At 40.2% G+C, this 18,279-nt stretch overlaps 1 protein-coding gene across 4 annotated transcripts in view; it reads left to right on the top strand.

The window, feature by feature from the left end:
* LOC136884349 (uncharacterized) overlaps positions 1 to 18,279 on the top strand; it is a 164,352-nt gene that overhangs the window by 111,311 nt on the left and 34,762 nt on the right. For 3 of the 4 annotated variants that reach the window (XM_068229931.1, XM_067156466.2, XM_067156463.2), the window contains one exon: positions 17,530 to 17,607. The exons of the other annotated variant lie outside the window; for it this stretch is intronic. In XM_068229931.1, the coding sequence (XP_068086032.1) occupies positions 17,530 to 17,607 (78 nt within the window). The remainder of the gene's footprint in view (positions 1 to 17,529; positions 17,608 to 18,279) is intronic. 4 annotated transcript variants of the gene reach the window in all.

The following is an 18,279-nucleotide window of genomic DNA, read 5'->3' as shown; positions in this document are numbered from 1 at the left end:
CCATACACCATTGCAGTCTAGCATTTTTATCCACGCGAGTAAATAGTTAGGCGGAGAAGTGGACAACGCGCCGGTAACCCAGACCGTAATAAACAGCGACGGACTGTCACTCCTGATAGTGTACGATGTGTTACACTGTTCCACTGTTGCACCAGAGCTGAGGAGGGTGCAGATCTGTCCTCCAATGCCATTCGGATGAAGTGTCGATCTTCTCGAGGGGTGGTCTGGGTGGTGCGACTAGACCCATCTCATCGTGTTCCACACCCTTCTGTGAACCATTCTGTACACACCATTTGTATTGCCGACACACTTCGTCCCACATGAGCAGCACTTTCTCGGGTGGATGCATCTCGTTCTCTCATGCCAATATTGCGCCCTCTTTCAGACTCACCCATTTGGCAGTACGGTTCTCGCATACATCAGCTAGGCATCCTGCAAATCTGCTCAAGTCACACTGATCCATTACCTTCGGTTTTTAGCGACAGCGAGAGCCGCGGGCATATTTTACCGGTCAGTGGTGGTGCGCCGAGAAATCGATGTGGACCTTGAACCTGAGGGCCGACATAGTACTTCAGAAGATACTAGTGCACATGTCCTGTGAATATGAACTTCCTATCTCTAGTCTTTCAAGGTGTTCTGGTTTTTATGAACATGAGTGAAAATTGGGGTGGCAGTAATCTGTTGAGTTGATCAGTATATAGGTGATTGTGGGTTTCTTTTCAACACCTAGAAACATCCAAATTCCTCAAAATGAATTCATTTTGCAAGGTACTATTGGTTTCCACTTTTGAAATCAAGCATTTTTTGTTGCAGTTCTAACATTGGTATATAGGAACTGATCAGCATATACATTTTTTTCTACACAAAGCATTGATGTAAAATTGTCTGTAATTCTGTAATGATTGTCTTAAAAGGAATTCCATGCATGAAGATGTTTGAAAATGGGTATTTGACCCCACCATCATATATAAATTGGAGAGAGATTGGCTTATCAACATCCGTCGGCTGAAACTCGATCCGACTATATATAACTTCTTCCTGCATGCATTGACCAGTTCAACTCAGTTTATGGACGTGTAACATTAGATCACACCATATTGGTTTTTAATGCACCTGGTTCAACAGATGTAGGTCATGCAACTACAGTGATATCATCATGATCACTAAGATCACTGTCAAGACGATTCCTTAGAGCATTTGATCATATTTTCACCCATACCCTTACCACCTCCATAGTGTAATGGTCAGCATGATTGGTGGACATCCTCAGAGGCCCGGGTTCATTTCCTGGTACTGCCAGAGATTTAAGAATGACAGGACAACTTGGTTTGTGGTTAAAATGGTACATGGAGTTCACCTCCATTGTGGGTGTGCTAGAAAGGAGCTGCATCAAGTCAGGACAAGGACATGAGTTTACCTTCTCCATATACTCAGTATCCATTGAGAAAGTGGTTTGTTCTGAATCCCTATGAATGTAAATTCCACCTAAGATATCACTTTGTTTTTAAAAAAATTTGCTGACAGCAGCCTTTGCTGAATACTGTACATCAACCACACATTCAAAGACAGTGTACTTGCTTTATATTGAATATAACGCCGAGGGCAAGCTGTGAATTAATTCTTTAAAGAATGAACAGTATCCCAAGAACAGCAAATAGCCAGCAAGTTCCATAAATGTTGAGGAAATAGCGAAGTATTTCAAACATAGCGCCAGCCTGACTGAGGTCACGTTCGGCTCTATGAGAGAGTTTTATAAACCTGACATAGGTTGCGTTTGGCAATCAGTGTATTAAGAACATTGTGACATTGCCATGGTTAGGAGGAAGAGGAAGGAGAGACATGCACACCACTCTAAAGGATAAGAACAGGTATCGTCATCATTGTAATTCCACCCCCACCCCCTTATGTTGCAGTCAGATCATGGCAAATATGGTTCATCTCCAAGGTCTTATTTCCTGACTCGAGAAGAAATCCCATGTTCCTAGTTTTTTTACCGCCAGTCTTCATCTATACCTTATATCTCTTCCCTTTTCATTTGTGTATCTTGTATTCCTCCACATTTTGCACATCAGGGCTAAAGATCTGTCTAGATGGTCCCTCAACAGCTGTTGACGCTTGCCCTTCTGATGAAGTTCGAAAGTGGAAGCAAGCTCATCAAGGGCTGAAGAGGAATGGATGAGTAAAAACTGAATAGTGACTGTTGTTCTAAGAATCGCTTAAGTGCGGCCAGTATCCTGTATTCGGGAGATAGTAGGTTCGAACCCCACTGTCGGCAGCCCTGAAAATGGTTTTCCGTGGTTTCCCATTTTCACACCAGGCAAATGCTGGGGCTGTACCTTAATTAAGGTCACGGCCGCTTCCTTCCCACTCCTAGCCCTTCCTTGTCCCATCGTCGCCATAAGACCTATCTGTGTCGGTGCGACGTAAAGCAACTAGCAACAAAAAAGAAAGTTGTTCTAAGACGTAACATCTAGGTAATTGGCCCCAAAATGACAAACCAAAATAGTCTTTAGCCTGTAAATAGAAAAGAAATAACATGCTATGTTTTGTTACATAAACACAGTTTTTGTATATTATTCTTACAAACTAAGGTGCATGTGAATATATAAAAACATCAGTTCAGTATAAGCAAGCGACAAGTGCAGATGTGTGGAGAGTGATTGCGGTGAGGCATGGTGGGAGTGGAGCAGTACCGGGCGGCTATCGGCAGCTGGCTGAGGAGGTAGAAGACAAACCCGGGGGGGATGGCAAGAAAGGATGGAAAAAGGAAGATTGGAGAGGTGCTACTGGTGGTGGCAGTGGTAGCGGTGCTGCTGGTGATCGGGGAGGTGGAATTGAACCCCGGCCCAAACGGAAACTTGAACTGGGAAGATGCGGAGAAGATTCGGGTGGTGGTGAGGGAAGTGTTAAAGGAGCAACACCATTGTGATGGTGTAATAGAGAAGTTGGAGGCTATGATCAAGGGACAAGAGGAACTCAGAGATGGGATGAAAACAATTACGTGGGAGGTGGAGACAATGTCAGGAAGGAGCGAGAAAGAGATTCAGGGGTTAACAGAAAAAAATCAAGAGTTTCGAAGAGGAGGTTGTGACATTGAAGAGAGAGTCAGCAGCCGTAAGCCAGAATAGGATGAGGAATTGTCTTTTTATAAATAGGGTGCAGGAAGAAGGGCCAGAAACGAAGATAGATATTATATACAAAGTCGTGGATGTTATACAAGGTAAAATGAAAATAACTTTAGTGAGGTGGACATTGACGACGTGGTAAGAGTAGGGAAAGTGAAGAGTCACTGACCGATAAAAGTCCAACTGCTGTCTACACTAATGGCGGATATAATAAGAAACTTGAGCAACCTACAAGGGAAAAAAATTTAGGTTAAGAGGGACATGGGGAGCGAAGGCAGCGAGATTCTAAGAATTCTGAATGGCTGTGCGGTTAGGAGCGCGCAGCTATGAGCTTGCATCCGGGAGATAGTGGGTTCGAACCCCACTGTCGGCAGCCCTGAAGATGGTTTTCCGTGGTTTCCCATTTTCACACCAGCCAAATGCTGGGGCTGTACCTTAATTAAGGCCACGGCCGCTTCCTTCCCATTCCTAGGCCTTTCCTATCCCTTCGTCGCCATAAGACCTATGTCGGTGCGACGTAAAACAAAAAACAAAAAAAGAAATTCTGAAGAGGCATCAAGGGAGAGCAAGATCTCAGGGGTTGAATGTGTATATAAGTGGGCAACGGCTGTTTTTGTCCAGCGGAAAATGGAGACGATCTTAGACCGTAGCAGAGTTGAAAGTCATGGAAGAGAGCCTTAAAGAAGAGGGCCTGGGTTCAAGGCAAGATGGAAGTCAGGTGGCAGATCAAGAGGAGCGAAAGGCCAAAGTAAGAATTGAATCTAACGAAGGGTTAAGTGTACAGTGCAGCATGGAACTAAGCGCAAGGACTCGGGAGGTAGAGGCCCAAAAAAAATCTAATACAGAATTCAGGGTGTATGGGCATAATAATGAGGGAAGTGGATCGAAGGACGAAAAAAATGGGGAAGATACATTGATGAAGGGAAGAAGCAGGAGTCTAAAAGATCTGTGGGGTGAGAAATATAGGGGTACAGAGGAAAAAGATAAGCAAGATCGCCCTAAATCGTCAAAATATGGAGGAGTGGAGATTGAAGGAGAGAGTATAATAGTGAAGAGAAGTAAAAATAAAGATGGCAATGGACGAGGAAGAGAGGGTAAGTTATAACTAGATTGGAAGGTAGGATTTGTAAATATCGAAGGTTTATTAAGCAAAGTAATCCTGAGGTGATAAAGGTAGTTGAAAGTTTTGATATTGTAGGTTTATTAAGCAAAGTAATACTGAAGTGATAAAGGCAGTTGAAAGTTTATATATTGTAGCACTACTGGAGACTTGGATACAAATAGGTACGGAGATAACTTTGGGGGGGGGGAGAATAAGGGACAAGCGCCAGGAGGGATAGTGCTGTTAATTAAAGAGGAGATCAGCGAATTATTTGAGGAAATTAACAATGACTTGGATGAAGTGTAAGGTTAAGATTTAACGTAGGATGGAAGGAGGGAATGGAAAGAACGATATGTATAGCGTGTGTTTGTCACCCCAAGGGATCTCTGTACGCTAATGAAAAGTTTTTTGAGGAGCTACTCCTAGAAATCAGTATTATCAGGGGGAAGTTCGAAGAAGACGGAATACTATTACTTGGCGATTGGAATGCCAGAATAGGGGAATTATGCCCAATGTTTAGCAAAGATGACGAGTCAGATTTAAAGGTAGAAAGAAGTAAAGATAAGGAAAGAAACAGTTATGGAGGGATGCTATTGGAATTTTGTGAGGCAGGAAAATTATATATTCTAAATGGTTTCTGAGAGGGGGACCGAGAAGGAAAATTGACATATATCTTACCACAAGGGGGAAGTGTGATTGACTTAGTATTGTGTTCGGTTGGTATACTAGGGAAAATCAGAAGGATAAAAATTGAAGATTGGGCCGTCACTCCATGCGCCGATAGGGGTGTGGATAGATAGTGTAGGGGAAGAAAGGGAGGGGCTCAAAAAGAGTTTGGCAGAGAGGGGCAAGAGTTATTATAAATAAATATATATATGGACTGAGAGTACACAACGAGAAATAGAGGACCTTATGAGGTAATCAGGTGTGGCTGGGAAGTAGCGTTGGATGAGAATAATATAGACAGAGCATTGGACGTAACTGAATATCCTACAAGGAGGGCTGTGCGGATTGAGCAAGGAAAGAGAAGAAGAAAGAATGGAGGGGATGGATGGTACAATAAGGAATGCAAGGTATTAAGGAGCGAAGTTATGTCGGCTCTAAAAAAAATTAAGTGGACGTATTGAAGATAGAGAATCTTTCTGTAGGTTAAGGAAAGTGTACAAAAGGAAAATTGTCGAGAGGAAAAAGTTTTGGACAGTAGAACAAACAGTCAGTTAATAGGGAATGTAGGTTAAACCAAGCAGAGATAGTATGGGAAGGAAGAAACAGAATTAATAATAAAGGAGGGAAAACGTTTGCCAAAGCCAAAATCGATTACAACCCATGGGTAACTTATTTTGGCGGCTTGATAGGAGTCGTGGACAGATGGAAGTGTGAGGACGGGATACATGGAGAAATATGGAAGTTAGTATATACAAACTCTACAAGATATGTCTATAGAGGAAGTACAAGGGGTAATAGGCAAACTGAAGAATAGATCGGCGAGGGGAAGGAATGGTATAGATAACTCATGTTGGAGAAAAGTATGGAATTACAGTCAGATCTAGGAGGGAATAGTAAGATTTAATAGGATCTTCAATAGTGACATAATACCAAACAAATGGGAAGGTGGGATCATCTGTCCAATTTGCAAAAAGAAAGGGAACAAAAACTTACCAGTAATTACTGAGGAATAACGTTACTAGACTCTTTGAGTAAGATTTATACAGGGGTTTTGGCAAATAGATTAGCGACCTGGGCCGAAAAGCAGTCAATAATATCAATATTCCAAGGGGGATTTCTAAAAGGAAAAAGAATAACAGACAACATTATAACAGTCAGGATGATATTAGGGAAATACTTAAGTAGGGAAAGAGGCTGTGTATCTAGCGGCCATAGACTTTGAAAAAGCCTTTGATACGGTCAGCAGAAAAGCTCTGATAGAAAAATAGGCAGGTTGGGAGTATCAAGAAAAATGATAGACGATAGGGGGTTATAAAAAAAGGTTTATTGTTGTATCAAGATAGAAGATAATTTAATTAGTGAGCCCATAGATTGCAGGACGGGGCTAAAACAAGGATGCAAACTTTCGCCATTGTTATTCTTGCTGTTCATTAATGATATTTTGGATGGGCATGGAAGAGAAAAATGGGCAATGCCGGTAATGAATAATTTGGAGATACCGGGTTTGATTTTCGCACGTCATATTAATGGCTTTGACAGGAGGGGGTTTACAAAAGAGCTTGAATGAGTTGTCGGAGTTTGCAAAGAAGTGGGCATTAAGAGTTAACAGTAATAAATCAAAGGTACTTATAAGTAGAATAAGAGGCAGAAAAGGAAATGGATATTACAGCTGGAGAAAGCATAGAAGTAAACAAGATAGAATATTTAGGAGTGCTGTTAAACAGAAGGGGAGGGTGGAAAGATTGTATAAAGAGGGCAAAATTGAAAGGGGTTGCAGCACTTTCTGTAGTTAAAATCTTAGTAACAGAATTCCCGGGGTTAAGCTATAGGATATTGAGATTAGTATTAAAGATGGTAGTGTTAAGCAAAACATTATATGGGGCAGAAGTATGGGGGTGGAGAAAAAAGGGATATGTTAAAGCAAATTATACATAAATTTAGTAAGGTAAGTATGAGACTGCCTCATATTACAGCAAACTTGGGGGTGTCATTATTATGTGGAGAATATATTGAAGTGGATTGCGTGAGAAGTGTTCTGGATGCGCCTGAAACGGAGAGGGTAGCCTAGTGGTACAGGAAGCCTTCAGGCAGCAGGAAAAGAGTATGTATGCAGAGAGTAGGTTGGTTAAAATTGAAACCTACGTGGAGAGGGTAGGTTTGGGTTATATTTGGTTGGAGACATGGAAGTAGTGGCCAGAGAGTTATGATAGCTAGAATTAAGGACATGCAAACGCAGAGGTGGATAGACGAATGCAGGAAGAGAGCTTCTCTTAGTTTATTTTATAAGATACTCCCAAGTCTCTAAGATTAATATAAGGTTTGGAAATAAAAGGCCGGCCCCGTGGTGTAGGGGTAGCGTGCCTGCCTCATACCCGGAGACCCCAGGTTCGATTCCCGGCCAGGTCAGGGATTTTTACCTGGACCTGAGGGCTGGTACGAGGTCCACTCAGCCTACGTGATTAGAATTGAGGAGTTATCTGACAGTGAGATAGGGGCCCCGGTCTAGAAAGCCAAGAATAACTGCCGAGATGATTCATTGTGCTGACCACACGACATCTCATAACCTGCAGGCCTTCGGGCTGAGCAGCGGTCGCTTGGTAGGCCAAGGCCCTTCAAGGGCTGTAGTGCCATGGGGTTTGGTTTTTGGAAATAAAAGGCAGAAAGGGGGGTGATTTGGTGGATAATTGGGTTATACAAGAATAAGGGTTGGATCAGGAGAAAAGATAACTCCCTATATATTTTATGCAGGAAAAAAACGGATGATTTACATTTAGTTGGCGAGTGTGTGGAAACTGAGAAGTTGAGGAAGAAGTTCTTAAGTGACAAACAGATAGTGATGTGTAGACACAGTGTTAATCATAATGTTATTGCATGGATAATTAAAGAGTGGAACAATGAAGGCAGTTTGAATAAATCCTTAGCGCCGTGAGAAATCTGTGTGAAAAGAAAATGAGATCAGAATGTTGCTTAGATGGAAGTAGTGATTATGTAAGTGAACAAACGGATAGGAATTTAAATGGTAACGAGGACAGTACAGATTCAGCAGAAGGAAGGTTAGCGCACTCAACAGAATGTCATGTTTTGCCAGAACCAGACGGTAGTGGTATATCGTAATACTAGACCAGCTGGCTCTTGCAGGGAAAAGATGAGTCAACACCAGGCTGTAGCTTGCGTAACGAGATTGCCTTATTTTAAGATATCAGGTTACGTAACCTAATTAACAGGTGTCGTATCAAATTTTATCATTTGCCAATAGTGCCGACTTATCCTGATTTTGATTCATTTGTTCTTTATAGTTTGCGACACCAAGTTTCATTTATTTTGACAGGTGCTCATTTCTCACTATTTAGTCTTCAATAGTAGGAAATGGGAAGAAGGAGGGCAGAACATAACCGCAAAAGGACGGGATAGGATGGGCCTATTCCAAATGTATGTAGAGAGTCTGAAAGAGAATGATAGAGGCATATGTGGAGAGAGAGAGAGAGAGAGACGGGCACATGAAGAGATGGATTTCCGCCTCATGTGGCCGGCCGCAAATGGAATGGTGAGAAATTTGCACTGTCAGCTGGTAAGGGTTGTTGGGGTCTTCCCTTTGAGCCCCACGAGTAGAGCCAGGCGTGTCATCATTGGGAGGGTGGCTCTGTTTCTCACCAGGGGGGATAACACGGCCAGACGGTTGTAGTAGTAGGTCATTTGATGATGATGATTATGATGATTATTATTATTATTATTATCATTATCTTGTTTTATTAAGATTCAGTGGAGACGATGGACGTTGCGTGCAGGGACTGAGGATGACTACTGTGGTGACCCTCACTATGGGGTGTCACGTTTCCAGAGTATCCGATGGACCTCATGGCATGTTCAAGGAGTTTCCTTTTCGTCTGTGTTTTGCTTTTTAATGTTCCATTTAAGACATTATTATTATCATTGTTTTGTGCATGTAATGTGACATTGTGAACATGTATCTGGGCTAAATGCCTGTAATGTTCAATGTTCAATAAATGAATAAATAAATTTTAAAAACGTAAATAAGAAATATATACAAAAACCGCTGGACAAACCTTCTGTAAGTATGAATGTTAAGACGTCAACACAAGTTTCAGACATGACAATTAAATTAATATAATGAAGATATCATGAGGATGCAGGACTCGAGACTTCTGAAACAACTAGTACAACACAATCTCGTCTCAAAAAATACCACAACAGGATGTAAATGGATCAGAGAAGTAAGAGAGGATCTGAAGGAAATAGGCCTTACAACAGAAGACACCAAAAATAAGATAAAATTGAATACAAAACTCAAGAATACAAACCTCCGCTTTACCCTTACACAAAACAAACCAACAACATGCACATTTTCAACTGAGGAAAGGGCACGAAGATCGGAGCGTCTGAAGAAGTACTGGGAGGACCGCAAAGCCCGAACAATCCCTTCAAAGAGACCTGAACGACGGACTGACTAAAGTGATCCTATGTGGTCATAAAAGAAGAAGAAGAAGAAGAAGAAGAAGAAGAAGATAGAAAGCAAAGCTCAACAAATAAAATAAAAAGAAATCCAGAGCATAAAAGTGAAAAAGAAATAGAAAAGGTCATAATGAAAAACGGGTAACGTACAAACTGAAAAGTATAAGCCAATGCATAAACAGAGTTCAATACATAACATAATGGAAATACAAGAATGGCAATAAGCAGTGTTCTGTGTACACAAGTTAAAAGCTAAATGCTATGTGCTTTTTGCACTATAATAATAATATTAATAATAATAATACAATATTAATTATAAGAAACAAGTGTTCTTCAATTGTACAGTAAAATGGCCATGTTACTAACCTACATCACCAGTCACATGAAACAATCAGCAGTATTCAACTGGTAATCACTGTATGCAGTCTTAAATTTTGATATTGACTTAGGGTTCCTGACAGCAACTAAAAGTGAATTCCAAAGTTGCAACCCAGCCATAACGAATTATCTATTATACATAGAAGAGCGGTTTACAGGAACAACAAGGGAAGTGCCTGATATAATGTTACAATTATGGAATGAGGGCAATAAATGGAATTTTGAAGAAATGTATTTGGGTAGATTTTCATTCCGAGTTCGATATATCAACATAAGTATATGAAACTTCTAGAAGGTTAAGTGTAAGAGAGGGCCATGAGCCCTGACTTCGCCACAAATGTAAATTAGGAATAAATAAATAAAGTTTAAAAAAAAAAAAATTGAATACCAGAGTTCAATGCTCATTAAAGTTTCGTAGTTTGTACACTTGTGACATCAACGAGGACAATGTTGCAATAGTCAAGTATTGGTAGTATCGAAGTTTGCAGAAGTTGTATCTTTACGTCTTGTGGCAAAATATCCTTATGTCGTTTGAAGGTGTATTTCTTACATGTGCAGACCTGTCAAGAGTTTGTCAGTCATAGTCATACCTAGGTTCTTCACTTCCTTATTGAATAGGATTAGAGTTGCATTTAATGTCACCAGAGGAATGGTATATTTTTATACATGACGTTTAATAATTTCTGAGAAGTGATTATAATATTGTTTCGAGATTTTTTTAAGGTTGAGGAGGAGAAAGTTTTCACTAGCTTACACACCGAGTTGTTGAAGGTCAGTTAATATCTCATGTTGCGTTCGATATAGCTTTTATATTAATATGGCAGTAAATTTGGAGGTAATCGGCAAAAGGGCGATATATTTTGTATGCATGTTCAGTCCTCAGCCAGAAGGCTGTTCCATAGATGTCCTAGGCTTCACTGAAGAGGTGTGCTAGGGAAATGAGGAGTAAGGTAGTTTCTTATTGCTTTTCTCACTGAGCCAGAAGTTGCTATTACATATCAGTCCACCAAGCCCATTGAAACGCATGCACCAACCGACACTATGAGCAACATTTGTACACCATTCATAGTAGAGACTGGCTGCATAAGGAATGGCATTATTAGCATTGTCAAAGGCAGAGATAAGACTGAGACTGATCAATGAAAGTAACAAAATTCCTCTAGCCCATACCAGAAGACATAGTGCAGTGTAAACACTAGGAAAGGAACAGTATCTATTATACTTTATTTTAGAAGAGGTATCATTAATATAGAGAACAAACAGAAGAGGACCAAGGACAGAACCTTGTGGAGCTTCTGCCTTTCTGACCCGCCACTGTGAAAGGATACCATGAGCTATAACACACTGTTTACGATCTATAAGGTAAGAGCAGAAAAATGTTGTAGCTTCAGTACTGGTACGAAAAATGATTCAAGTTTCTTTAACAATATCTGGGTATTGATCATGTCAAAAGCACTGCTGAAGTCGAGGTGTGTGAGTATAGTCATTTGTCATTCGTTCATTGCTTGTCTGATGTCGTCAGTCACTTTCAGTAAGGCAGTTGCTGTACTGTGGCCCTTCTTGAACCCAGACTGCAGCAGATCCAGAAAGGAGTTAGAGTGCAGGTATTCCTGTATTTGAATGTGTACCAACCATTCTAGTGCTTTGGAGAGGGCAGGAAGAATAGTAATTTGACTGTAATCTGATAGAAGTTTTGAAGCTGGGTTCTTAGAAAGTGGGACTACATTAGCTAATTTCCAAGTGTGCCATTCTTCAGACAGTAATTGAAAATATGGATGAGAATGTGGAGAACAGCACCAGTAATATTGTGTATAAAAGGGACAGGAATATAATCGACCTCACTCGCCGTGGATTTAATAAAAAACAGGACTTTCTTAACTTAATTAGTGCTGACTGTACGAAAGGCAAAGCAGGGGTGATTTTGAGGGACAAATGATGGGCTGTTATCTGTAAGTCATCTGTTAAGCGGATTAGACTGAGTCCTATCTTCCATGAAATACGGGTTCAGTTTGTCAAGTTGAATGTCAAGTATCTGGTTCTTTTCCCTCGTCTACCTATGCCCATAGCTCGTTGATTTTTCCAGGCACTAGCCATAATTAAGTTACTGATTCACAAATACATTTAAATTTAATATTACATACTATTTGTTTAGTTTTATTCCTGATTATAATATTCAGAGTCAGTTTGGTCACATACATTTGTAGCATCAAAACAGAGCATCATGCTGAGACATCATGTTTTTAACCTTTCAAGTGGTACATTTCTTTTGAGTAGCTACTAATACAGTGGCACATTTTCCATAAGGTACTGGGAAGTAACATATAGTGAGATACTCTTGTGCAGTATAGTATTTCTATCAGGTTCAAAAAGTACAGATGTATCAACCTGTCAAAAATGATCATAGTACGAAAGGCAAGGCATCTGGCTCCCCGAGGAAAGCAGCGCGAACTTACGGTGAGATACTTTTAATAGGTCAGGTATTTTCATCAGGTTTAAAAAACAAAGCCTAACTTTCAAGCTGTTAAAATGATTACAGTGCCAGGGGCAAGGAAAGAGAATCTGGATCAGTGAGGAAAGCAATGGAAACCTATAATAACATACGAGACTAATCTACAGACACATTGCTTTCGGGTGGGTACACACTTCGGAATCTGTTATTCAAATGGTCCAGAATAGGTTTCAATTTGTAGAGTTTCTTTGGACAACATGTGGCTTCATCGTATGCTTCGTTATCGACGAAGTGTAAGAATTTGAGAAGGAGATAAAATCTTCTTTCAGAGATCAGTCCCAAAAATATTGGGGTCACTAATATCTGTCTACGAGAAAAGTAGCTCTTGTTGTCAAGTATCTGATGAATGCCTTACAAGAGAAAGCATGCAAGTAAAGTCATAATTTCATCTTTATTCGTGTCGGTCCACTGATTCACTCTCGAATATAGTTTCAAGGTTGGTGTGCTTTCTAAAAACTGTTGAGCATACCGGTTGGTTTCCCTACTTACTAATTCAGGAATGATAAACAATTGACAATATTCTAGCAGATTATTTACGTCTTTAATTTGTACATTTAGTCCAGGTTGCGCCGAAAGTGTTAGTCTTGTCCGTTCAGATCCTACCTTTGTCCACACACTGAACTAAATATTACCGCTAGTGCTATCATCACGTTCACTTGAGTAGCTTTCACCATTGCACTTGCTATCTCCTGTCATTTCAACACTAGCCTCACTATCAGATGACGCATCACTCTCCGAATTGTCATTGTGTAATAAATCAAAGAGTTCTTCTTCTCGCAGAGGTTTCCAAGCTCTGCTTGCACCTGCCATAATGAACTATCTACTGCTCTCAGCAGCCTGGTGGCCGGTAGTGGCTGGCTACCAGCTGGGCACGGAACGAAAGCATTTCACCCGGTCAGCCGGTCACGCGGTTTTCGGAGAGTGCTGCTGTAGGCAAAGCTCAAAACAGCAGCCACTCCTAGCACTTTCCTATCCCATCGTCACCATAAGACCTCTTATTTGTTAGAATTTAATAATAATAGGTCTATTCCCTGCAGACACCACTTCAGCTACCGTCCTCTTCATAGTGCCCAATCTGTGGCACCGATTTGTGCTGTTAATAGACAATTGAGGAGTGCCTGTTCAAAAGGCGCTATTTCCACCCTAAGAAAATTGTAGGAAAACTCAAGGAAATGTATAATAAAAGGCACATGGACCGTACTCATGATCGGGTATGATACCACTTTTAAGGAATTACATGTTTCTGGTCTGGATTGCTCATCGCATTCGATAGTATTAGACTACTGGAATGCATTTTTAAAATGTTGAAGTGGAAATAGCACAAAGTTTCTAACAACACAACATAGGTGTCCTCCCTTGTTGTGGAGGGGGGGGGGGAGGCAGTTCCTTCTGCTGTGGTGTTCTGCCTCATCAAGTTGATTATCCTGCCGATCTAGATATTCTTGTAGGCGGGCCTACTCCATCTTCATCTCACTTAATCCCGCAGATATAATTTCTCAGAAGTCCTGAAAGACTGATGGAAGGACAGTTAGAGCGTTGCCGGGGTTGGCAGCACTTGCTGCACCAGCAGCCATGGCTTGCTCCAAGCGAACTTGAAATTCAGACATTTGTTTTTCAAACTTTTTCAGACATTCATCGAGTAGCGGAAATAAGTTAAGGGCTAGAACTGTATAATTTACTAATCTCATTTGTCTGTAACTTGTACTGATGTCTTAACGTTCACATCACAGAAGGTTTATCCAGTGGTTTTTAATTATTTTTTAAATTTATTTTTGTTTATATGCACTTAGTTTGTAAGACTAGTATATGGAGTCTGTATTTATGTAAAAAAACTTAGCATGTTATTTCTGTTGTATTTCTAGACTGAAGATGTCTTCGAATACAAAGTTGAAACTTAAGTACCTCAGTTGATGACAATTCGTTATAAACACAACTTCTAAATCCACCGAGCGAATTGGTCGTGCATCTGTGAGCTTGCGTTCGGGAGGTAGTGGGTTCAAGCCCCACTGTCGGCAGCCCTGATGATGCTTTTTCCGTGGTTTCCCATTTTTGCGCCAGGCAAGTGTTGGGGCTGTACCGTAATTAAGACCCCTCTTAGCCCTTTTCTATCCCATCGTCGCCATAAGACCTCTTATTTGTTGGTGCAACGTAAAGCAAATTCTAAAAAAAAATAATAATAAATTTAAAAACAGTGCTAAAACTCATCATTATTTCATTTCGTGCGGCTGTTTCTAGCTGAGTGCAGCCTTTGTAAGGCAGACCCTCCGATGAGGATGGGCGGCATCTGCCATGTGTAGGTAACTGTGTTATTGTGGTGGAGGATAGTGTTATGTGTGGTGTGTGAGTTGCAGGGATGTTGGGGACAGCACAAACACGCAGCCCCTGAGCAATTGGAATTAACCAATCAATCATTGTCTAAAGGCAATACCTTGTCTATTCAGCCATTGTTTTCTGTCTTCAGCTTGTCATTTCGTCTCACAGTAGGAACTACATCCAACATTTTGCATCAATATTTGAAGGAATTGCTTCCTAGGTCGACCTCTTCCCTTCTTTCCTAAGATCTTTTCCTTCTAGTAGATTAGTTAGAAAGGTATTATGACGCACTCTGTGTCCAACAAATTTAGCTGTTCTTCTATGTATTGTTATAAACAGCTGTTTCTTCTCCTGTATTTCTCACAGGATACTTTCATCGGTTCTTTTTTCAGTCCAACTGACTTTTAGCATTTGCCTCCAGACCCACACCACATCTCAACTGCTTCAAGCTGTTTCCTGTCCTGTTTTTGGATTGTCCATATTTCACATTCATGTAAGAGTACGCTCCACACAAATGACATAACAAAACTTTTCCTAATCTCAGTATGTAGATGTATATTGGTCAGAAGATTTCTTTTGTTGCTGAATGCTTGTTTGGCAAGCGCTATTCTTCTTATTTCTTTGCTTTAACGGTTATCATTTGTGATTACACTTCCGAGGTAAGGGGAACTGGTGACTTGTTCCACTATTTTGTTAGCAAGCCTGATGTTGGTGTGATTTTGCTCAGGATGTTTACTTACAATATTTTTTGTCTTCGCGTTAATGTTTATGTATAAATCTACTAAATTTGATGACAGTATATTCAGCATCTTGGATAATTGCTTTTCTGAGTCTGCAAATCGAATACAATGGATTTGTTGTCCATTTATTCCAATTCTTTTTGTGTTCGTCTTGAACTTCTTTATAGCTTTTAGCTTTTTCAATGAATACATTAAAGAGGTATGGTGATAGTGGGCAACCCTGTCTTACTCCCTTCCTGATTTTGCTGCTTCCTTTGATGTCTACTATTGTGGTATGATCTTCATAAAGTTGTAGTATCAGCCTCTTATCTTTTCAGTCTAATCCTGAAGACTTAGTAGTTTTGAAGATTTGATCCCAATTTACATTATCAAAAGTATTTTCAATATCTACAAATGCTATATATGCATTTCTATTCATCTCCAGTCTTCTTTCTAATATTGTTCTTAGAGCCAAGATTGCTTCTCTTGTTCCCATCCCTTTCCTGAACCAAACTGGTCTGGATCAGTTTGGAAATCAAGTTTGTTATTTAACCAAGGTTAAAATCACTGACCCATCGAGAAATCAAACCCGGGACCTTCTGAACCGAAGGCCAGTCCGCTGACCATTCAGCCGAGTCGGACACCCATCATTATGAGTAAATACCACAACATGTCTGCTACAACCATTAAATACTTATTTTGTACAGGGTCTCTCATATTAACTAAGACTGTTGAAGTGGCATATTTATTCTCCGATATACAAGCTGCAATATGGGAGGCGCGCGCATAGTTCTTGACTTGGCAAGTAGCCTGCACGTATTTGACCTGGCAAGCACCTGTCGCCAGTCTGAATCTCGGCTGGTAACATGATTAGACAGTTATCATTTTCATATGTAAAAGTTCTGGTTTTGTCTTAATGGACTTGTGAATAGTCATAACCCCTGCTATTGGTGTGCAGAAAATCCTAATGGTGTTTATGAAGTCCCTCATTACGATAGGAAGATTGGTGTTTGGTGTGCTGTTGGTGCAAGACGAATAATTGGGCCTATTTTTTTTTTAGAGATGACAGTAAATGCAGAGAGGTACCAAGATGACATTTTGATGCTGTTCCTCCATCAGTTAAGTGAAGAAGAAAAATCCGTGGGTGGTTTCAACAAGATTCAGCCCCTGCTCATACAGCATAAGATTCCCTTCTTACAATCACGGAAGTGTTTGCAGACGGTGATCAGTGCTGGTCTATTTTCCCCTCATTCTCCAGATCTAACAATGTGCGATTTTTACTTGTGGGATAAATGGAAAAAGAAAAAAAGTGTATTGAACAAATCCTCACACATTGGGAGAACTGAAAGAAAACATTACGAATGAAATCAGAAACATTACAGTGGCAGAACTCACTCGTGTCAGCCAGAATGTTGTTACCAGATACAATGCCTGTATAACCCAGGAAGGACAACACTTCGAGTGTCTTTTATTAGGTAATATTTCATATAAGATTGTATTCATGCTTAAAGCAGGGCGGCAGGGCAGCCGCGCGCGACATGAGTTCGGCTGAGGCTGCTGCCGTAGCACAGAGTACAAATAGCGTGCATTCAGTCTTAGTTTATAGCAGAAACCCTGTACTTGCAAATTTATTTCCAACAGTAATTACAGTTCATGGATCAAAAATGCCATGAGTTAATTTATCTTCTTATTGATTTTGGTAGGCCTAGCTCATCAGGGCAGAGTGCGATAGGTAGGTTTAAATAAAGATACAGTCCTAGATCAGCCCAAGCCTAACAAGCATTTGCCAGTTTATGCCCAAGCCCATGCAGACCTTCAAAACCCAATAAATCAATATCAGTAACGGAAAGGAACAGACAAGTGCATGTGTCCAACCTGTGTCATGTTTCTTTAGGGGTCAGTTATGAAATGAGATGAATCTCTGTAGCGAGTTTTTGTGACCAGATGACATTATAAATGTAATCCTCATCAGAGGAGTTAATGAGATGGAACAGTGACATGATATGATAATGGAAAGGATGCTAAATATTGCTAATTCCTAAATAGTTTCTTTTTAAAACGTATTTTATATAAAATTTTGGACAAACAGGCCAGGCTGGGCCTAAGAACCTTGTCCTAATCAGACCTCTATTGTGTTCATCCTTTTCTGTGTTCCTTTTCTTGTCCTGCCTTTATATGTGACCTGCTTTGATATTTGTTTGTTCCTTTTCATTATTTAATGTATAAAAGCCCTTATGTATATTACAGGCTCCTGTTGCAACTCAATCATATCCAGTGTTAAGAATGGATGATGATCCTCTTGAAGGTCCTAGTTGGTTATACGATGTAAGTACTTGTATTTAATCGTATATATCTACAGTATGTCTAGAAAAGATTTTCATAACTATATGGATAAAAAAAATTTATTAACATGCGGAAATTTTTTTTTAAGTGGTACGTTAGTGATGGAGTCCTCAGGCTGCCTCAAAATACTGAATGTATTAGTGGGAGGGGACCTCTCAGTTGGTCAGTTTCTTTAATCTATCAATTGCTAAGCTGTCTGTAGACGGGCTGATGTGGCCACTCCTCTGGTACTGCACCCATCTATAGATATTGTGTATGCGTGTGCATACAAGAACTTCCTTTTTTCTTGTCAATCTCTGGCATGGTTTCTATTTCTTTGCCATATAGAAAAGATTTTCCAGACGTAAATAGTAGAGCTTTTTGTAAAAGTCTTGTCATCTGTAGCCGGAGTTCATCCATCATTGAAACAAACATGGCAGAACAACCAAGTTCTTATCGCTGCATTATGATTTTTGATCAAAGGAATTCATCAGATTTGTTAAAATGTTAACTTTTTGTACTTGTAAGAGAGGAGCAGTGTGTATTAGTTTCCAGACTTTAGGAAATAATGTAAATGAGGGCACAAAAAAAAAAAAAAAAAAAAAAAAAATCTGTCGAAGGTTGGCGATCGTGGCTAGGCTAATCTTTGAGTCTGCCACATCAAAAAGCAGCGTC

This window comes from Anabrus simplex, chromosome 12 (assembly GCF_040414725.1).
Source record: "Anabrus simplex isolate iqAnaSimp1 chromosome 12, ASM4041472v1, whole genome shotgun sequence".
NCBI lineage: Eukaryota > Metazoa > Arthropoda > Insecta > Orthoptera > Tettigoniidae > Anabrus > Anabrus simplex.
This window is presented reverse-complemented; position numbering and strand designations above follow the sequence as displayed.